This window comes from Platalea leucorodia (assembly GCF_965183815.1).
Source record: "Platalea leucorodia genome assembly, chromosome: 14".
In the NCBI taxonomy this organism is placed as follows: domain Eukaryota; kingdom Metazoa; phylum Chordata; class Aves; order Pelecaniformes; family Threskiornithidae; genus Platalea; species Platalea leucorodia.
The window spans coordinates 5740010-5762017 of NC_138836.1; the positions used below are offsets into that span (position 1 = coordinate 5740010).

Sequence of the window (22008 nt, forward strand, 5' to 3'; positions counted from 1 at the left end):
ACCGCCTGCGCTCGAGCCGCCAAAGCCGGGGAGCAGCCGGGCCTGGGTGCCAGCGCGACTCACGTCCTCGAGCGGCCCTGCCAGGGGCCGCGCCGTGGAACAGCCGGCCTGCGCCAGAGGCGTGAGCCCGCTGGAGACAGGCACTAATTGCTGCCGTCGCGGAGGTGACTACGGCCTAAAGCTATGTGCTGGCAGGAGCCAAGAACAGCGCTGGCTGGCACAGTCCTCCTGCAGAGAGAAATCCTGCACTGGCAGCCCCGGCTGCCGGGGGAGCTCAGCGCCCTCCCTTCCCCGCACACCCCAGAGATGCACACTCACCCTCCAGCTTGCTCCCCGCGTTCTCCTGTTGCTTCTCCTCGGTGTTTCGGGTCTCCCTCGGCTCCAGCTGATCCGCTCTGTCTGGGAGGGGCAGCTCCTGCTTTTCACCTACGAACAGATCGACAGACCTTTGCAGTCAATAAGGACGCTCCATCCAGCAGCAGATGTTCTCTAAAATGACTCCACATCGTGTTGTCCCTCCCTGCCTAAGCCGGCACAGTTTACATTCAACCCGATGACTGCAAGGGAAGTAATAAAAAAAAATATTTAACAATCTTATAGACTCATGGCAGCGAGCCAGCGCTAACTACCTCAGCCAATTAAAATGCAAGAATGGTTCTAACTAGCTTTTAGACGGGCACTTAGCAATGTGTTACCTGTCAAGATCTCCCGGCTCCGTGTCCCCAGTGAGTTCAGAGACGCACAGGAACAGCATGGCACCTGACATTTAGTAGGCTAGCAAACAACTGTTTGACAGATATTATAGTAGCTGTCAAAGCCACCAGATTCCTCCTTTTCCCCAACAGCTGCTGAAAGGGCTGTGCATGCTCACATGCTAATCTCGTGAAATTAAAAAGGAAACACTGGGATGTAGGTAGGAATAACCAAACTGCCCAGTCGCTGGGGGGGATTACAGGCCAAGAGGAGAATTTGTTCAGATGAGCCGCCATGCAGGGAGCTTACCAGGGTCGCCTTCCTTCTCCACGGACTTCGCAGCCTCCTCTGCTTTCCTGGGGAGCTGGAGCTTTGATTTCTCCCTGTCACCTGCAGCCTCAGCTTTCTTCTCACCGTCCAGCACGCCAGCTTGCGCCTTGGCTTCCAGCACTTGTTTGTCTGGCTCCAGCTCTTTGTATGGCGGCCTGCCATCCTGCTGCACAATCACCTCCAGGACGTTCTTCAGATTCTTAACGGGCTCGTCAGTCCCTCCCCGCAGTTGGTTCTCAGCGATCACTTCCTTCCCTTGTTTCGGGCCAAGTGCCTCTTTCTGGGGATTCAGCGCAGCGGGCTCCTCCAGCGCTGGCTTGAGCAGACGATCGTCGGCTCCTCCGGGCGCAAGCTTGTTCTCATCAGATTCCTCCCGCTCCCGCCCCATGTCCACGACGACTTCGTCGTGCGGGACGGGTGGCTCGTGGCGATGCGCTTCCCCCACGGGCAGGGCAATCCCTGGGGCGAAGGACAGGCAAGGGTTAGGGGGCTCGAGACTGGTGGGAGAAAGGAACAGGCAGCAGGTTCACAGCACACCCAGCACCCAGCTACCTGCTGCCCTTTTTCAGCCCTGCCTTTGCTTTCTCATCAGGAGGCTGCATTCCTAACGAGCCTTAAAAGCATCAAATACTAAATCACCTTCAGTCTACGAGGTAACGAGCAGAAATCGGGATCTTTATCTGAAATAGTCCTGCAACATACGCCTCCCAGCTCCAAAACTGGCACCCTTTCCCTGGGCTCCTCATTACCTTGATCAGGACGGTCAAGCTGCACTTTCTCCTCCAGCTTTCCTCTCTCCTCCTCTCTCTTGGGTACCTCCATGGGCACCTTGATTTGTGGCTGTTCCATCTCCTCCTTCTCATCCAGCAGCTTCGGTTTATCGCGGTCATCCTCCGCCTCCTCTACTGCCGGGTTCTGGTCTGCAAACGCAGGACAGTTAATTGCACGAGGTTACGCACGGCTGCGCTGTCAGTCCACCAGCAGGATCGAGGCAATTGCTTTGTGTGCTGCAACCCCCTTTACCAACACAAGCCGAGCAGATATTTTCCCCTCCAGCGTCAGCACGGAAGGGTTGGGGCTTTTGTTCTGGGGTCGCCTGTTTGTTTTCCCTACAGAGGCTTTTTATGGAGCTGCCTGCAGAGAAGCCCAGGCCAGGCAGCGAGGCAGGGCCGGGACAGAGCCGGCTGCTGCTGCGAGCCCACGCCGGCAGATGGTAGCATCCTCCCAGCTCCCCCACACCGGGCCCCCCCAAGCACTGGGAGAAACCCAGGAGGGGTCCGGCCACAGCCCCCCATCACCCTCCTGCTCCCACCTGCGCTGGCCGCACGCCGCAAAGTAGCTCAAAACCTCTCGTTATTTTTATTTTTTCCTCCCTTTTGTGCACGAGCGCTTCCCCAGCCCTTCGAACGCCGCAAGGACGGGCGGGAGGGAGGGAGGAAGGAGAGCTGTGCGATCCCGCAGAAGGCACGAAGTTTTGAGGAGCACAATTAAATGGGCATTAGGGGAAACTCCCGAGGGAGACGGGGGACTCTCCCCATCTCTGCCTCAAAGAGATGGGATGTTTCTGGAAGACGCCTCCCAGTCAGACCAGTTACAGGGTTCAGCGCTGGAGTAACCACGTGGAATTCATGGCGCGTCTAACGGGATGGGAACAGTCCCTTCCAACCCCAGGGTGGCAGAAGACAACCCACACAGCGCAAAGAGGGAGTGAACTCTTCCTTAGAAGAGCAGCAGAGGAAGAAATCTAATTGTTTCCCAGCACTGAAGTTGTTCTGCAGATTTTTTTCCATCAAAAAAAACTCTGGAAAAAAAAAATCTATCTTCTGTAACAAAAAAAAATTCCCAACTCTTCCCCCCATTTGCCCTCCCCCATGCAATTTCCTTTGGGGAATTAATTCTATAAACATCTTTCAATTTTCTCCTCCCCCTCCGCAGGGCTGGTGTGATTTATTACAAGATGAACTCATGGGAAAGAAGAGATTGCCACAACTTCAGCTGCGTGGGCCTTACCCAAGTTGGGGGACAAAAAAAAAAAAAACACATACACACACAAAAAACCCCAAAATAAGTACAAAATCCTGGCCCAGAGGGATCCGTGCCAGAAGGACCCAGCATCTCTCCAGAAACCTGGACTCTCTGGCCCAGAGCTCCGCACCCAGTTGAAGGGACGTGCGCCAGGGCTGGCCGGCTTTCAAAGTTGTTTTGGTTCGGGAATGATGGTGGGAGGAGAAAAGGCCTCAGATTTTCTGAGAAATTCGAGTCTGGTACCCAAGGGTCCCTCTCTCCATTGAGGGACTTCCCAGGGTTCAGCAAGTCACGGCAGGACACTCCTCCTTTCAGGAAAAAATGGACTGCAGGAACCAGTGCCCAGCCCTGGAAGGGGGCCCTGGGAAGCAGGAGGCTGAGGCCGGGGAGGGGAGCGCTCGGCACGGCTGCGGATGTTCCCAGCTAAATTCTGGCCTCGCAGCAAAAAATTATTTACTCTATTGGAGGAAAGTTTTTCGTTAATTGATTCATGAAGCCGGGAGATGGCTGCATTTGGAGAAGGCTGCGGCGCATCTGAAACCGGAGGATCCAGAGAACCGCAACGCAGGCAGACCCGTTCCCACGGCAGAAGGGAATGACGACGCAAGGCAGCCGTGCAGCAAGACGATGTTCGAGAGGGGACATAAAAAGGAAGGGGGGAGACAGGGGGAAGCTTTCCATACAAGCGGGAAATGGAGGAGTTAAAACCAGAACTACCCCTGTGTGCACAGCAGGGTTTGGCCAGAGGACCCTGCAGCAGGTGAAACCCCCCCGTGGGTCAAGGACACGACCGAGGGGCTGGGGGAGGCCCCGCTGCTGGGAGAAACGTCAGTCGTAAATCAAGAGGCAGCCTCACATTCGGCGTCCTGCGAACAATGCAAGAAAAGACCAAAACACAAACAAAACACAAACAAAAATAAAAGTCTCCACGCCATAATAAGACAAAGTTGCCTCTAAGCCATCATTTGCTCAGCAGGAAACAAAATTAAGTTCATCATCAGGGCGTGAATTAACGACCGCTCACACTGCATGGAAATCTATAAGGGGCTATATGTGGTTTGCAGAGAACAATTTTGCTCAGGATGTGTAATAATCGCTCTAACTGTCTAGTCGCCCTCCAGGTCCCTTTGGAGAGCGTTACAGTAATGCTGCGCCTCTTAATGTTTTATGAGTGGCGTTGGACTTTACAGGCAAGGGCTGAGAGGCTGTAAAAGCTTTTTGGCTTACAACGACGGGACCTGGGCGTGAGGCGGCACCGGGAGGGTTTGCTTTGCCTCGGCGCAGCCCCTGCTGCCGGCGGGTCCTGCCGAGCCGCCCCAGCTCCCGATGCTCTTCAGCAGCTCCACTCACGCTTACGGGGCGGCGAAGGGAAACCAGGGCTTTCTGCAACTGATTTGTGTGTGTGCGTGCGTGTGCGCGCCTATGTGTTGTGGTTTGCCAACAGCCTCTCTAGGCTGCAATAAAATTTCATGATTAGCAACCTAAAAGCTTCCCTTCCCCCCAGGCTCCTGGTTCGGATAGTAGCAATGGTCCCAGAAAGGCATTAAATCCCTCCTCACGTGGTTTTCCTATCGCTCTCGTCCACCACAGCAATGACCCTAGCCGAAAGCTGCGTCCACACACCCTGCTCTCGGCAGAGGCAGCAAGACGGACCCGGCTGCGCTCCCCCTGAGCCAAGGGGAATCGGGCAAAGGGACCGGGAGCCCCAGGGACAGCACAGGGAGTTCGAGGAGATGCCACCCTCTCCGCGCGGCTGAGCAATGCCCGGAGCATCGGCTGAGGGCTGACGAGGGACACGGGGTTCAGGATCTGCTTGCGCTGGTCCAGCTCCAGCTTAAATCGCTTCTTCAGCGCAGTGAAAGAGAGTAAGATCCACGAGCTCGTACTAAGGAAAATGAAGAAGAACAAGCGGGGCAGAGGGACGGGGGCAAACCGCTGCCCTCAAACGTGCCGAGCAGCCCCGCACCCCCGAGCAGGGCAGGGACAAGCCCTGCCCGGGGAGCCCCGCGCAGCCCCCCTCCCCCTGAAACGGTTACAGATTTCACAAGGTTATCGAATGGCATCACTGAAATTAGTTCACAGTTGTCTCCTGACGCACCAGCAGTAAAAACGAACCCAAATTACAAGAGGCTGATAGTTCCTTTTCTGTGTCACAGGCACTATTAAAAGCTCGCTCGCACAAAGCACCAGGGAGAGCTGCAGCAGAGTCAAGCTGTTCCTGCAGCTATTAGGAGCTGTGCATAATCCACGTTTCACACATGTTCAGGGCTGCTCTGGCTAATAACGCCGGCGGGGATGCAGCCTGCGGCCAGGCAGGTCTTTTTTTTGGGGGGCCAAACGCGCAGATGCAGCGCAGGGACGGAGGAGCCCTCGGCATTGTGCCCCGCTACACGCCGGCAGCCAGGGAGAAGCCAAACGCAGAGCAGAGTTTCGCCCAAGTCCGTATAACGCAGATCACCGCATCCAGGAGGACACGTGGGATGGATGGAGAAGGGTCCCAAGCACGCGGGCTCCCCGGAGCGCCGGGGAAAGGGCGCTCTTGCATAAGGAGAGTGAATCAGGTCTTTGTTACCCGATATTGCACAACACCAGAGGAGGAAAACGAAGCAGCAATGATCAAGTAAGGAGCTGAAAAATATTACAAAATCTTAATCCACCCCATGAGACCCTCTAGGGTGCTTTCAAATACAGAGAGAAATTGCCTAATTAGCTTTTTTTTTTTTTTTAAATGGATAATTGCCTTCATGAGCTTTCACAGGCAGCTTAGCAACCTTTTAACATAGGCACACACGCTGCATGGAGCGGCAGAATGTTTCTGAAAGGGGTTTTATACCTTTCCCGAAGAGCTGCTGACAGTAAACCTCAAGCAATACAGGCAGGGGCTGTAATGGGCACTTGGGTGTCGTTAGTAAAAACACTATTCAGAGTTCGCTGGTCAATACGTGTTCACATAAAAGGGCAATGTTCTAATATTCATAATCCCAGGGCCCACGGGGCAGGGTTTTAATGAAAGTCTGTACAGTTCTGGTCTCCACAACATCAAAGAGGCCAATAAAACTCCTCTCGCATGCTGACAGGCAAAAGTCAGACGGTGAAGGCAGGACTGGGAAAAGGCCCCGCGCAGCCCCCAGGTTTGCCTCGGCCAGGCAGCTCCCGGCCGGGGGGGGCACGGGGAAGGGGCACGGAGGCACCCTCCGCCCCGGGAAGGGCTGAGCACCCACCGCTGGTAGCCGGGGAGAAGCCGTGTGTTTCTGCTAAAGCCCCGTGCGAGGAATACGAACCAGATGCGTGCCGAGGAGGGCACCCAGGTGATGCGGGGCGGCCCGCATCCTGCGCGCCCCTTGAATGACAGGATGCAGCTGCTGCAGTGTTTTCCAGGCTGCAGGCTCCTGCCTCTGCAAAACAAGCCGGCGAGGACGAGGGGGGAGCGGCGAGGGGGAAGAAGGGCACCATTTAATGCCTCTCATTGCTAGTCAAGCCGACATCCTGCAGAGGCACAGGGAGGCACGGATCCAAGGCGCGGGGCGGTTCGCGGCGGCAGAGAGGGACTGTGGCTCTCCCAGGGCGGCCTCGCGTCCATCTGCCGCCGCTCCCCCAGCGCCGTCCGCCCTGCGAGGTCCTTGTCCCCCTTCCTCTGCCCAGCTCCATCTCCCCCGGCCCCATCCTGCTTCCTCCTCCCAGGGGACGGAGCACCCAGGCCAGGCTCCGCTCCCCGGGGCAGAGCCAGCAGCCCCCCCGCTACGAAAGGGACCCACGCTGGACTCGGAGGGCAGCTGAGCCTTCCCCGGGCAGATGCTCATCAGCACGTTAGAAGCTGCACAGCTCCTCCCTGGGAAGTTTACGAACCAAGAGCACTAAAACCGCCTTCCTCCCAGGTAGGATTATTTAATCCAGCAGCAAGCACCACGCAATAAGGGCTAATGCCGACGAGCTCTGGGTACACGCGGTGGGTAGGGCAGGGCGACCGAGGAGTCGCTGCGCTCCGCGACAATTAGACGTAGGCGTCCTGCTCTGCCACCCCGGCTCACGCGGAGAAGAAGTGGAGAAGAGATTTAGCAAACTCCAGCGGACACCATCTTTTATGGGACTTTTTTTATTTTCCCAGTCACAAGAACACGTGTCATTAGCGACTCCTCCTGAAACGAGCAGCTGTTCTTTGGCCATTACTGCTCCAAAATTAACCAAGACGGAAGAATTCAATTGCATCCCTCCTCCCAGCCCTGCTGAGTGTGCACGATTAAGGGATTGAGAGCATCTTTTGCTCAGAGTTCACGGGCATCCTAGTGCCTGAGAAGGCACGCACGCCTCGGGTGAACCGTGAGCACAAACACATAAAACCCCACCGCTGCCAGGGACGGAGCAACCCAGGAGTGAATGTTATCAGCGACAGCACCGGTGTCTCGGAGACACTCAAAGCTGCTCGGCAGGAGCGCAGCCAACAACCAGGAGGGAGGATAATCTCCAGAAGAGACAGCCCCTTTCTCGCTTCCGTTCTCAATCTCTGTGAGGATATTTCAAGGCTCCCCGAAGAACAAAAAAAAAAAAAGCACGAGCAGAACCACACAAAAATAAAATAAAGAAACAGGACACAGCCACAGATGAGGGGCAGCACAGGGTCAGGCGACACCTGCTAGCGATGGCCTTGCAAGGCAAGCCTGCAGCTGGGGAAGGGAGGGATCGGCCGTAATTCTATCAACGGCCACAGTAAACAAATAATAAATAACGTGAACCAGTAAACAAAGCTGAGGCATAATCACAGGCTTTGTCAGAGCTAAAACCGAATCCAAATTTATATCCTCACAACTAAAAAAAGTCAGCGCCCATAAATTTACATACCTTTGAGTGCAATGAATGGCTTGTTATTGGAACCGCGGACAATGCGCTGGCAGAAATGGTGAAAGCAGCCCTGTTTGGCCACTCACACCCCTCATACAGGTGGCCAGCGCGGAGCCATCGCTGGGCTGTGCTCACAGAGCTGCATTTACCACCCCGAACGGGGAGACCTGTGCTCTGTCCTTACAGGGGACCCCAGCCCCTGCACCCTTTCCCTTCCCAAAAGAACAGCTTCCACAAAGTACCACGGGAGCTCGCACCAGGTTTTTCCAGAAGGCAAAACTGCAGCCTTTCTTGGGAAAAGTCCCCAGGATACTGTGAAGATGCACGGAGCTGCCTGGAAATGACCCTGCTTCCACCACACTTCTTAAATAAAATGTATTTTTTTTTTTTAAAGAGGTGGAGCTGGGAGCAGGGGTGGGAAGCACAACTCAAACAGACACATACCTGGGATCTTGACTGAATCCTGGTCAATTCTGTTCTCCTCTCCATCCAGGTGCTCCAAGGCCACCACTTCTGTCTTCACAGGGGCGTCCTCTGTTGCAGACAAGGTGGTATACGTACTAATAACCAGTATTCCCAGGCCAATCCACAGTATAATCTGTACAACATGCCAGAGCTTCAGTTAGCACAGCAAAACAAACGGGACCGCTCTGTGCAGCATTCTTCATGCAAACAGTGTCTCCAAACAATTCAAAGCTCAGTGCAATTACACATGTCAATAAGAGCAAGAGAAGAGGAGAGAAATGTAAGAGGCGAAAAAGAAAAAACAGTAAGTTTTGGCTGAGGTTTGTATTTGGAGACACACGAATGAGAGTTTCAGATACTGGAAGCTCTTGAAAAGGTAACTCCTATGTCAGAAGGGCTCAAAAGCAAGTGGACAAGCCGTAAGGACAGAAAAATGCATGTGGCAGACAGGAGTCCAGCAACTACATTAGAACACCATGAAATCAAGGTCTGGCTGAGAACAGAGGTGCCCAACCTGTTTACAGCCTAGAAAGGTTTCTAGGGAGGTGTTTAAAAGTTCTTATTTTTGAGAGCAAGAATAAGGTGTCCACACCCAAGTCCTGCTGGCCAGTGCTCAAGAAGCTGATAAGAATCCTCACTGATTTCCAGAAAGCTGGGACCAAACAGAATAAAAACAGAAAGACAGAATCTCGATCCTGTAGAGGGAAGGGCTCTACGAATTTCTCCAACTCAAAAATAAGAACGTGAACATTTCTACACCTTGTTATCTAATGATAAGTTGATCTAATTTCATAGGAGCCTTAAGGAAGAATAAAATCTCTCTGCCTTTGACTGCAGAAAAAAAAAATAAATCTCTGGGAGAGCTAGCAATTCACAGGGTAACTTGAGAAGGACAAGCAAGACGATGCGCAATGGCAACAGGGGCAGAGGAACGTCTGCCGTGTTCGGTGTCAGGGCTGCCAAACGCCTGCCGCGCCTCCAGACGAGAGCGGTACCAGTTCAAAGAGTCGAGCGGATGGATTGCTGGCCGGCAACACTGACGGGGGAGATTTAATTAAACTCTAATGTATTATTTTTACCTAGTTAATCATTGCGGTTGTCACAGTAAGGGCTTCTCATGGAACCTGGCTTGCATGTCAACGCGTCAACGGCACTGTGAACGACTGGTAGGAGAAAGCCTGCAAGAGTTTGTGCTGAAGGAAGCAGGCAAAGAAGCAGCAGCCTCTGCTAGAAACTCGGGTCTCCCTGCAAACTCCTTTTCACAACAGACCACGGAAGCAACAGGAACCACCATACGCAAAACAGAAAACACCTCTACAATGCTGGGGAGCTGATGTTGCAGAAAATTGGTATTTCTGATGCAGGAATTCCCCCCCTCTTTTTCTTTTGAAATACATTCTGCTCCCTAAACACCCGGGATTTGGCTTATTTCTGCAGCTCTGCATAGGGCAGCAAAAGATCCAAGACAGCGCTGCAGACTGCATCTTTTCTTTGCACTCTGTGGCCGCCCTGCGCGACACTCGGAGCTTGCAGGCAGCACGCTGCTGGTTCTCACGAGTCTTATGAGGAGTGGCTGAGGGAGCTGGGGTTGTTTAGTTTGGAGAAGAGGAGGCTGAGGGGAGCCCTCATCGCTCTCTATGACTACCTGAAAGGAGGCTGTAGCCAGGTGGGGGTCGGTCTCTTCTGCCCGGTAGCAAGCAACAGGACGAGAGGAAACGGCCTCAAGTTGTGCCAGGGGAGATTTAGATTAGATATTAGGAAAAATTTCTTCATGGAGAGAGTGGTCAGGCATTGGAACAGACTGTCCAGGGAAGCGGTGCAATCACAGTCCCTGGAAGTGTTCAAAAAACGTGTGGATGTGGTGCTTAGGGACATGGTTTAGAGGTGGACCTGGCAGTTAGGTTAACGGTTGGACTTGATCTCAGAGGTCCTTGCCAGCCTTAGTGATTCTATGATTCTCCTCTGCTTTTTGCCAGTTTCCATCCCCACTCCTGCTGCGTGCGTGCTGACTGCAGGCTGCTGGGGAGAGGACGCTGCTTTTTCCACCACATGTCTAACAAGAACAACGCGCTATGCACGCTTCACGAGGCAATCGTAAAAAAAGTCTCAATCTGCAAAGGGAAAGAGCTGCTTTGGTACACGATCTTGTTGCTGTCCAGTAGGAACCACACAAGCTGCCTGGCCCCTTTGCAGAGAGGTGCAAGACCCAGAGCACCGGTGATTCTGGCTTGGGCTGTGACACCAGCTGACCAGAGGACCACGTCCTGCAGGACTCATCCTCTTGCCCCAGAACCCTTACCCTGCAGCGTTTACACGCCAATTCACAAAAAGCACAACAAAAGGATGCTACTCAGTGTGAGAAAAAAACAGGAATGGCTACAGGGGACCACTGCTACAACTGGGAGCTGCCGGAGGGAGAAAACTGAAAATAAAGGGGAGAAGTGAAATTGAAAGGAGAAGCTACAACGTTGGCACCCCCAGGGGAAGGAGGAGAGGCTAGCGTTTTCCTCTCCTTCCTTGTGCTGAGGGAGATCGCCCAGAAATGTGGGCCAGGGCGGTCAGAGCCTCGGGCCCAGGAGACCCCGTTCTCAGCACACCCCTGCAGACAGACAGACGCCTTCAGAAGGAAAAGGCTGGCGGGACGTGAAGCAGCTCTGGACAAGGGACGAGCAGCGTGGCCAGGGAGCAGAGGCCAGACCTTAGAGACGCTGCAAAGGAAACAGAAGTAAAATCTGCTCGCTGCCTTGCTGTGGGGGTGCACAAAGAGCAGATATCCTGCCATCCTGCTCGGGCCAAAAGCAGAGTCAGCAGGTCCCTGCCGCTGCTGCCCTCGGCTTGGGGCTCGTCCACTTCCTCCCCTCACACAATCCACAGCCCCGGCAGAAAGGCACTTTGCGACTGGAAGGCTGTTCTGGCGTCTTCCAGAAACAACAGCGGAGAGGAAGAGCGTTTCCACAAAGAGGATCTATTCTGGTGCCACAGGAACTAGGAGCAACGTGGGAGAGAAGGGGACTGTAGGAAACGGCTGAAAACACTAAATGTTTTAGAAGGATTTTTGTTATTTCTTATCTTAGTGGGGAACCACGAGCTTGAATGCCTTAGATTCAAACCCCTTTGGATGTTTAACATTTGGAGATCATCTGTGAGCTTCCCAGTGCAGCGGGTACGGGCACACGTGGCAGTCAAAGACAGGCTGGGCTGTCCAGGAACCAGCAGCCGTCCCTCACCTTCAGCTCCCCCCCGTCAGCACACCTCCTCCTCACCTACCCCGTCAGCAGCTGAAGACCAGAATAAAGAGGTCCACAATTTGGCTTAATTCCACAGAGATACTTATGACATGGAAAACCAGGCAGTTTGTACTCATGGGACCACCAGGGCTAATCTGGCAATTGAAGGAAGAGGAACGTGGGGTGCAAGGACCTGATGGCTTGAGGAACCAAACACAGGCAGAGGAGCCACCGATCCCCAAAGCGTCCAGCTGAAGAGCCGAGAACCTGGAGCAAGGAGAGGGGCAACACTGCAGAGCAGTTATAAGCCAGTGCCTGGTCCCACAGGAAAGGGTTCGCTGAGAGCAGAGACCCTACTCCCGAAGCACCTCTCAACGTGGACATGGCAAGAGGAGGTGCAAACCCCTCCGGCTGCAGCCTCCTCCAACAGGCAGGTCAGCAAGGCAAGGGCCTGTCTCCCGAGAGGAGCGCTCCGAGCACGGACGGGAATTCAGGAGAGGAAGTTTATGTGGCCATTTCCTCTGCTGGTCGCTTTCCCTCGGCCGTCCTTCCTCCCAGAAGATAACTCGAACTTTGTACAGAAGTGTCATTAGCTCAGACCATCTCCTCTAACCACGCCTGAGCCATCAGCGGGAAGCAAAAAAAACTGCATTTGTGCGGAGTGACGACATCCTCCAAACTGTGCTGTTTTGGACACCGAGTGTTTGGAGGGACAGAGTCACGGCGAAGGAATGCAGAGCCCCGGTCACTGCCGGGTTCCTCTGCTGCGCTACGACAGAGATGCTGTGTTTGAAGGGCTGTACTGACCGAAAACGCCTACGGTGAAGGTGTTTTGGCTGCTGCGCTACCAGGGGAGGGCAGAGGGGAATTTCTTTTCCATCCGCACAGAAGCGAGACCGAGGGGTTATTTCCTGACCCCGAGCAGCCTCTCCACAGCTCCTCTTCCCCAACTGGGACAACAGCAACCCCGGCCTCCCTAGGAGGGGCCTCTCGGACAGGCTTGTGTCAACACTGGGAAGCCAACACCTTCCTGTTAGAAGTTAAACACTCTGTTTACAGACCTTAACGCGACCTTCAGCAGCACTCTGCCAAACCTCGCTCTGTCCCCCCCGCTCAAGGCTCCCGGAGGGCAGCAGGACACAGACCCACACCTTTATAGGAACACACTTGATGCTTAACCACAAGAAAGGGAACATTCTCCCCAGTTCATTCACAGCTCTGCATGCCTGACTTCAAGCTTTTTAACTGCTCTGTTACCTGATCGTCCTTCCAACACAGCAAGCCTTTCAACCAAGCCACCCCCAAGCCGGCCGACCAGCGGCTGCGATAATTAACAACTCGCTGGCAGAAGCTGCCCATGCTTTTTGCTGGCCAGCAAACATCTGGGAGTGTCCATATTCCTCCCCTGGAACCCTCTTCACCACTTTTAATGCAACTTCCCTGTTGCCTCAGCTTGCACAGTCTTCCCAGCTCAGTAAATCTAAAATTCCTACCTCGCCAGCCTCATACGCTGCCTGACACGGGACTTTGCTGGGTGCCAGAGGTGGCCCAATAAAAGCAGCCACGTCTCAGCAGCAGCACCGCAAGAATCGAGATAATTCAGGCAAGCATAAGAGCTGGCGTTGAGAAGGTCTGCTGCTTTGGAAGAAAGCTAAAGACGATGGTGGGAGGGAGAACATACACATACATTGTTTAGACAGGGAAAAGCGGGGAGGGACAGCTATGCCCAGGGCTGGCTCCTTCTCCCCCTTGACTGCCACTTTTCACAGGAGCATATTTTGATGGAGTGGAGCGCCTGATCAAAGAAAGCAGGAATGAAGGAGGAGACCAAAGACGGAGCTTCAGGGAAAGAATAAATGAGTCTTTGCAGAAGACCTGGAGGAACGAGGAGAGGGTGGGCCCAGAATTTGGCTCCAGAGTGGAGGTGGGGAGGTGCTCTGCAGCCTAGCGCGTTTCTGAAGGCAGGTGTGCCCTTGCTGCAGCACTTCAGAGCATCGGTCAAAGCAAGTATGCAAACTTGACAGGCGATGGATCATTCAAGAGAAGGCTGGACAGCTTGCTACCAGCCCCTTGAAATGCCAGGGTAACCTGGGGGCTGATGCTTTAGATAAGCCCTTATTCCTTTGTGGGGATTTCTGCAGGACAAACATCTTCACCAGCCTTGTGACCAGCGTTTCAGGTCAAGCATTGTGAGGGCCCAGTGTTCAACCCGGGCAGCTGACAGTCGCCTCTGGGCAGCCAGTCTAAGAGCTCAGCACATCCTAAGCGCAGTTTCAAGGCACTGCAGAGAAACGTTCTGGCTCAGGCGGAATAGAAAGCAATTCTTGAAAGTGCTCTTTGTTTCCCTGAAAAATCCAGGCTGGCATTCAAACTCCTGCTTGGGGTTTCAGTCAAAGAAGTTAGGACCAAAGTGTCAGAATTCAGAGTGAAAGCTGGAAAGTTGGACTATTTCCTTGTGTTAGGGAAAGCATGGGGAAAGAAAAAAAAATACACCCTGCTTAAAAACTTCATGTACATTTGCAAACCCACAAGTCATTAAACACAGAAAAAGCCATTAGTTCTGTAGGACCCACAAAAATGTCGTGCTCTCCCCCTGCTGACTCTGCAGTTTGCTGAAATTCCCAGCCCAGCACTGTCGTGACTGGTAATGCTGGGGCAGAGGCCTGATAAAAGGCAGTGGATTAAGTTATTGTTAGAAAAAACCAAAACATGTTAATTTCAGCCCCACAAAAGCACAGTATTTGCAGAATCAGAGAGATCAAGCCCAGCAAAGAGCCACTTTGCTTCAGTCCCGGAGGAGACCAATTCAAACTGGAGCAAAGGGAAAAGCTAAACTTCTAACAGCCTCTGAACGACCCCAATTTTTTAAAAATCAATTCCTGAAGCAACACCTCTACGTGTGTGTTCCTTTTTATTATTATTTTGGTTGAAACCAGAAAGCTGAGGGTCAGCAGCAAGAACCGCATCGCTGAGAAACCCTGTTTATTTTACCCAGCCCAGGCAGGTTGGGATGTAAGGCCCGTTAAGGTTTTATAGGCTGCCTGGATTTCCTATTCTGCAGATACAGAACCTGAAGCCCACCAGAAGGTGGACTGGAAGCAGCATTTTATGCACCAAATGAATGCTTCACTTGCTGCTGGAGGGACAAAAAGAGCTGGTGTTCCAGCATGGGCCAGGCCATGCACTGGGCCAGCACCTCCTCTGCTGCTGTCTGCATGCCCATAAGCAATGCTGCTCTGAGCAGCCGACCAGAACGGCTCCCAACTGTACTGGGCAGACTGGAGGGGGAGGCTGGAGGAGGTGCTGAGCAGTTTCTCTGCTGCAGCCAAATTAACTTTGTTCCCAGGCTCTGCAGAGGGCTTAGGGGGATGTCAAGTAGCATCAGCACTGACCTGTGAACAAAGTGCATTCTTGTGGATCTTCTTGTAAATAAGAGCCGGGCAGATAAAACAAATGAGGCTTCCCATGGTAGCACCTGTCAGGCCGAGGACTGTTTCCACTGGCAAAGAAGAAGAAGAGAAGTCATCAAAATCCCCTTCCAGGACAGCCAGAGCAGCAGCACGTGGCGGCTGTCTGAGCCCCCGGGCAGGCTGGGGCGTGAGCCCAGCGGGCCTGGCCATCCCGCCCAGAAAAGCAAATAAAAGAGCCCAGAGAAAACAGCCAAGCAACCCCCCCAACTCCTCACTCACCGTTCGGGATCATGATGCCTCCTACCATGGTTCCAAACACAACAGCGAGCGTCAGGGCTTTGAACCGAAGCGGGGGCATATAACCCCCAGCAGCGAAGGTGCCATCTTTTTGCTGGAAGAGAAAGGGGGAGAATGAGTTTAGCCCCCACATCACACCCACGCAGTCCCTAAGCAATTACCCCAGCAGCTTCGTCACCTCCATGCTATGGTCTCCACTGGGGCAGTTAGGGGGGAGTTACTGGTTGAGCAGTTTTAATATGCAACTGCATTTGAACCTTCAAAACAAGAGTGACGGGGGGCACGGAGCCAAAGCTGCTGTTTCCATCCTGCCCCAAATGTGAACCGTACAGCTGTATCCCCGTCCCTGGGCCAGTGCTGCAGCCGCCCAGCCTCAGTGAGCAGCCCCAAGGCCAAGGGCATGAGAAAGAGGCACAGCTGAGAAGGCAGGAGGGAGAACAGTCACAGGGAGAAGAGCTCTGGTTTTGCTATGGCAAGGCATCCCCTAACACTGCTGGGAGCAGGGCTATTCCCACCGCGTTACAACACGCGTACCAGCTCCTCCGACTTGACGGAAGACACCCCGGCTGGACAGCAGAGAGGATGATCGGTGCTGCTGAGAAGCTGCTGATACTGGAGGGTGTCCTCCAGAGATGGCCTCCGTTTCCCATCCCATCCCCACCCTCCAAGCAGGAGGTGCGGGAAGCAGAGGACCCAGCGAACCCACATGCCCTGGAGAACCAGTGGGTCCCCGCTCTCCTGGCTGCGCAGATGGGAGAGGAAAGCAAAGTGACAGGTTCAGAGCCCAAAAAGCAACAAGCAGAGCCCAGGCGAGAACCAAGGCCTTCCCAAACACTTCCAGTGCTTACTTGTTTGCACCCACTAGCTTTCACTGATCGTCTTCCCCCATCCTCAGGCCTTCCTAACGTGAGAAAAGAGCCGGGGGCTTCTCACAGGCAGAAGTGGCAGGATTTAGAGCTATAAATTGCTCAAGTTTTATTTCCTGCCCTAAGAGGTTTCTATTTATGCAGATACACAAAGGCTTCAGAACATTCCCACAATCTCTTACTGTTATTTACTGAATACCATCGGCATGCTTAGTGCCGTACAATACACAGAGGAGAACACGCTACTGCCACAAGGGACTTACAGTCTAAATCAGACAGACCAACTATAGTCACAAAGGCTGTCTGAAGATCTGACCCTGGGAAAGGTGAACGTGTGGGAGAGGGCTGTATTCCACCGCATGCTTCTGCACCAGACCGGCACCAAACTGCCAGGGGAGGCACTGGAGGAAGGGGACATCTGAACCCCGAGGGGAGAAGGCTGCTCAGGGGGCTACTGACCAAAGTGCAAGGGTGAGAATAATAATAAAAGAGCAGAAATGAGCAGGCAAATACAGAAGCAAGAAGAAATGAGGCCGGGCTGGGCTCCGAGGCCAGGAACAGAAGCTTGAGCTAAATGCAAAGCAAGATCGAGTTGGCCAGCAAAAGGATGCCAGCTGGAGGAGCAGGAAATAAGGAGGCTCCTCTGTTTCCAAAAGCACATTTCTCCCTTTCCGAGGGGGAGAACCACCTCGGCTCTGAACTGTGTAACACTTCTGCGCGAGAGCCGAAAGCCCCAGCGGAGCAGGGAAGTAGCAGCCACGGGACTTGGGGCGCAGCAGAGCAATAGCGGGCTTCAGGCTCGCAACTCCAGCACTTCTGCCCACGAAATTCCTCTGCAGAGAGGACAAGAACCTCAAAGTATGAGAGATTAATCTGCAGGGCAGGATTTACAGGCTGCCACGGGCCTCCTGCTGCACTGTTACCACACACCAGGCCCTTAGGATTTCACTGTCAGTTGAGGGTTTGTCCCTCTGGACAGTGAGGACCTACCCCAAGTCAGAAATATGCAGTTGTCAACAGTCTCACAGAACCAAGGCACGTTCATAGCCCAGGTTGGCAGCCAGCAGCAGAAGCCAAAGAGTCACAGTAGCCCTTCAAAAAGCACGTTTCAAAAGCGCACACCAAGGCAGCCAGCTGCTCCTGGCCACACAAGAGGATCTTACCTGCTGCTCAAAGAGAAGGGTGTTCAGCGCCTGTCTGCACGGGAGAATCATCATCGGAAACCCCACAGCTACCGACATCATGAATCCCACTCGAATCATCTCCGTCACAAGGTTGGAAGGGAAGTTCATTAGGACGTTGCCAGCAATGGCTTCAGTGTAACTCACGTAGCCAAAGAAGCCCACCTGTCCGGCAGGAGGGGAGGTGAGCGGATGGGGTTTGACTCCAAAGCACATTCATATCTGCTCTTTACAAAAGGGTGGAGGTCAGCGACCTCCCATGAGTTTGGACCAGCCAGCCAAGGAGGGAATGTGGGGCCACCTCCACGGGCAACCCGCCAGCAGCCCCAGCTGCGGCACCCCCAGAAGTTGGAACGGGTGGTTAACAAATTGTGGGACCTTCCTAAAAGCAGAGGCAAGTTTCTCACTAAATACAGAGGGCTTTCACAGAGGACTTTGCAGCGAGGGAACGCTGCCGCTGCCCGTGACAGAGCAGTGATGCCCTGCTTGCTGCCAGGCCCATGGACGGGCCTCCTCCGATGAAGGAGGGGCCGTAACGATTCCCCGCAGCAGCCTAGCTCACAAGGGCAGGCTCTTCTCAGGAATTATTAACTCGGTTTTATTAACTGGTGCTTTATGAGGCATAACTTCCTTCACGTCTTTCCAATGGCAACAGGCTAAAAGAAGCTCTCCTAAACTCTGGGGGACATCTCCAGCTCCAGGCTGGGCCCTGGAAGGCAGACAGCAGGCTGATGCACATGGAAGAGCTGGGTCTCCACTCTGCCTCCGCCCAAGGAAATGTGCCACTCTGAAAATTTGGGCTCTCCAAATGCCTCCTGCACCGTTTGGTTCATCACCTCCCATCTAATTTTCCTTTCAGCAAAATGACTTATCTTTCAGAATAAATACAGATAAGCAGAAAACAGCCCCAACTGAAAATAAATCATCATCCCTGCTGCCCCTCCAGAGCATGACTTCTGGCAAGGAAAGAGAAGGGGAAGTTTCTTACCGTAATGTAAAAGGTGGTGACCACGTTTAGGGAAGAAGCAAATATGGAGCTCATGATTTTAACAGACGGCTCATCCAAGCTATCATAGGTAGGCAAGACCTGACTGTAGAAAAGGGTAAATAATTTAAGGAAACCTTCTGCAGAGAGAGAGAAAAACCCAACTCCAGCACGTTCCCTGCCTCAGCCCAGCAGCAAAGAATCCCTGACACCTTCCCCCTATGGAGCATAAACACTCGCTGCTATTCCAGAATTTATATTGCTAATGCCAAGAGATTTCAGAACACTCATAACTTTAAGTGTTGCAAAAATATTCCTGCTCTCCCCACCCCACCACGTGGAGCTAAACGTGTGATGTAAACATTTTGGTTCAAAAGTGTTGCAAAATGAATGACCGTTTGTTCCAGTGAAACACCAGTGGCACCAGGCCAGGCAGCGCATTGGAGATTATTGTTCTTGGAGCTCTCTGTGCTGATAATTAAAGCAACGCAGTGTTTACAGAGTAAAAGCAGGAAGAAGGTTAGAGCATCCCACTGTCTGAAAGAAAAGTTAAACAAACAAAACTAAATGCAGCGCCTGCCATATTTCAGCACTGCTGCTAGAGCTCAGTTCATAGAAAGCTGGGAGCGCCAATTACGCGGGATTTGGGGTATTTACAGACCTGGAAAGCATGTGGAACGTACTTTTTGACATCAGGTGCATATTTTAGCAACTCATTAACCTCTTGTTACTTTAATTCAAGTGGCTACATCCTGGCTTCATGTTACTGAAGTAACTCTCACGAGAAGCGGGGGGAGCATCCAGTTAGATGGGGAGGGGATATCCCCAGCTCCAGTGGGCACAAAGCCATTAACAGAAAGTGTGTCAAGCCGAGGCCAAGCAGAAAAATCCTTAACCCTTAATCCCTTAACGTCAAACAGTTCCACACAAAGGAAGCTGAGCACGTCGGCTCGCGGGAACCCGTGAGACGCACGGGGTCTGTGAATGCCGCACCATGACAGCCGTTTACCAGCAGGGAGCGAGGAGAGCAGCTTCCCCAGGAGTCTCTCCATTTCGGATTCCTCCCTGCCCTGCTAGATTAACCGACTACGTCCCAGACTTCAGCCCCACGAGGGGAAGGGGGCCAGCCAAACATCCAGGCCCAGCAAGGAGAAGAAAGGAGGGAAGCAGAGAGACTCTGCAGTGCGTGGATGGCACAGCCAGGACAGGCTCGTCTCAGCGCAGGAGCAACAGCAGTGACACGGGGAAAAGTGCCATGCAAAGTCCAGCTGCACCCAGGCCTCCTGCGATCACCTAACGGCACCTGTTTGGTCAACTTGGGTTTGGAGGACCAGCACAGTGTCCCTCAAACCACGCAACAACACACTGCTGGGCCCTCCTGACCATCGCCACCTCTCAAGGCACAGCAAGAGGACAAGAAGCGTAAAACAGGCAGCACGTCCTGACAAGCCCAGGGTTTATTTTTAAGCAAAATAACTGCACTGAAGGCCAGTGAAGGATCAGGGATCCTTCCCCGCATTATCTGTTACGCTGCACCTCAAAGAGGGCACAAGCAGATGGTTCCTCCTGAGCAGAGAGCAGGCAAGTCAGCACAAGCATTAAGAGCAGCCTCAGAGAAAGCAGCCTTGCTTCAGAGATGGCCAGAGCTACCTCGGAGTATCTGTTCTTCACCTTCACTGTAGGGACCACCTTGTCCAGGCTCTCTGAGCATGGTACTAACTCAGCCTGCAGAGAACTGATGCTCACAGAGGCAATGACCAACATCCTGACTTTTATTATCCCTGTGATTCCAGCATTTTTGCATCCATCTGCACCAGAAGAGCCATCGCCAGAAATTAGAAGTTTTCTCCTGGAAAGCTCTACTGACTCCTCCTTAATTAGAGGGTTCGGTGATTTGACCAAGGTCTCGCAAGGAGGCTGCAGCAGAGGTAACCCTGGAGTCCTCGCACTCCCAGCTCCACAGCAAATTTCCACGCTACATAACTGTAGAGGAGTGACCTACTTTGCAACTTCAGCAACAACAGGATAGCTTTTAAAGAGCGAAGGGTATTGAACTCAGAAGTAAAGCAGGGTCAAGTTTTTCAAGCTTGAATAATAGTGCACTTATTTGTCCTTACTGTATGCTGCATTTATGTGCTGAAGGAAAAGGAGTTCTGCTTTATGTTAGAATTATTTATTTTTTAAAAAGGTGATTCAGAGGTTAGCAAACTTAAGCCTACCTAGCTGAGAATAACATGCTTATAAAGATTGGCTGGCCTGGGGACAGCGTATTGCCCTGATGCTTGGAAAAAACGCATAGCTTTAGGTTTGGCTTGCCACGTAAGTGCTGTAATGGAGCCTATATTTAGGTACGTGCACACTGGTCCCGACCAAATGATTTCCCTGCATTTCCAACTCCCAGAAAAATTGTGCTGGGTACTGCGTGGCTACCATAAGAAAAAAAAAATGGAATTTAAAACCTCTAAAATGTTAACAATGTAAAGCTGTAAAAGACTACAATTCCCTTCGCCAATTGTAAAGGAAACATTAAACAGCAAGACTGGAGCACGTTCGGGTAGGAACCGAGCTGCCAAGAGAGCCGATAAGTGGAAAATGATGATTTGATCTTGCGTGTGGGTGTAAACACAGCAGTCTGAACAAATTTTATCTGTCACATTCATTTACTGTTGGCATGCTACCCATTTGCTAGAACTACAGGGGGGAAAGCCCGACTCTGCCAGCCTTCCAAATGAGGATGGTCTTTTCCGTGTCCACATTTGGATTTACACTTCTATTTAAAGTCTGTTACTATTCTGGCCAGGCACGTATTGCTCACTTGCCATTTTGGTGCAGAAGGTAATGCTGCTAGAAATGTGAAGATAGCCTGGTCTGCCATCACGTCTTTTCACGTGCCAATGGAAACCCTCATTAAAAGCAGGTAACGGGAAACGCGCGAACAACTCTCCAAAGTCAACGACTGTGCGATCTTCTGAGTATTCTCGAAGAAACTGGGGGAAGCAAAGAGCAGCCGCGAGTGTACACTACCCTGCAGGGGGCCCTACGGCCATTAGGCGACACAGCCCCGCTCCCTTTCCTGGCACTAAATCATTCCCTTCAAGAAACGGGGGAAATTCATCACTTCTGCAGCTGTACCAGAAGCAATGTTTATTACACGGAGGATCTGTTTGGCCCAAATGATCTTGTGTTGCTCAAGTACAATAACTCCCAAGTGAAATATAACTCCCTCCCCCATCCAGGTAGCAAAAGGGTCACAACCGAATGAGATGCTGTACTTCAGTGGGCTGTAAAATATTTTGATTAAAATAAAATAGGAAACCAGATGGTATCTCTCCCTTGCAGATCCTCATGACCCTCTGCCCTCACAAAAACTCATTGCGCACCACAACTGCCAGAAGTGGGAATGGCAGGTACTTACGACTGACAGGCAAAAGACATGCCAAAGATGGGGATGCAGCGAAAAATGCCCTCCCAACGAGTGTAACTAACTCGCTGCAGCCACTGCCCGCTGAAGAGGCCGTGCTTGAAGGACGACAGCACAATCTGTAGCCAAGAGAAAGAAAAGGGGTTACGATCCAACCCAAAACAACTTCATGGCAGCAGTAATGCCGGTGCTGGGATAAAAGGCAGCGTGTGGCAGCTCTGCAAGGAACAGCTTACGCTGCCTACCACAGCCCGATCTTTATTAGTCGAATT

The 22008-nt window shown here is 52.6% G+C and overlaps 1 protein-coding gene across 2 annotated transcripts in view; it reads right to left on the reverse strand.

The window, feature by feature from the left end:
* The window catches only part of SLC38A10 (solute carrier family 38 member 10), a 38894-nt gene that overhangs the window by 6731 nt on the left and 10155 nt on the right, over positions 1–22008 (reverse strand). For both annotated transcript variants that reach the window (XM_082326857.1, XM_082326858.1), the window contains 9 exons: positions 21731–21855; positions 18319–18421; positions 17313–17495; positions 15266–15377; positions 14969–15075; positions 8329–8482; positions 1773–1943; positions 1003–1482; positions 319–426 (listed from right to left, as the gene is read on the reverse strand). In XM_082326857.1, coding sequence (XP_082182983.1) covers positions 319–426; positions 1003–1482; positions 1773–1943; positions 8329–8482; positions 14969–15075; positions 15266–15377; positions 17313–17495; positions 18319–18421; positions 21731–21855 — 1543 coding nt within the window. The remainder of the gene's footprint in view (positions 1–318; positions 427–1002; positions 1483–1772; positions 1944–8328; positions 8483–14968; positions 15076–15265; positions 15378–17312; positions 17496–18318; positions 18422–21730; positions 21856–22008) is intronic.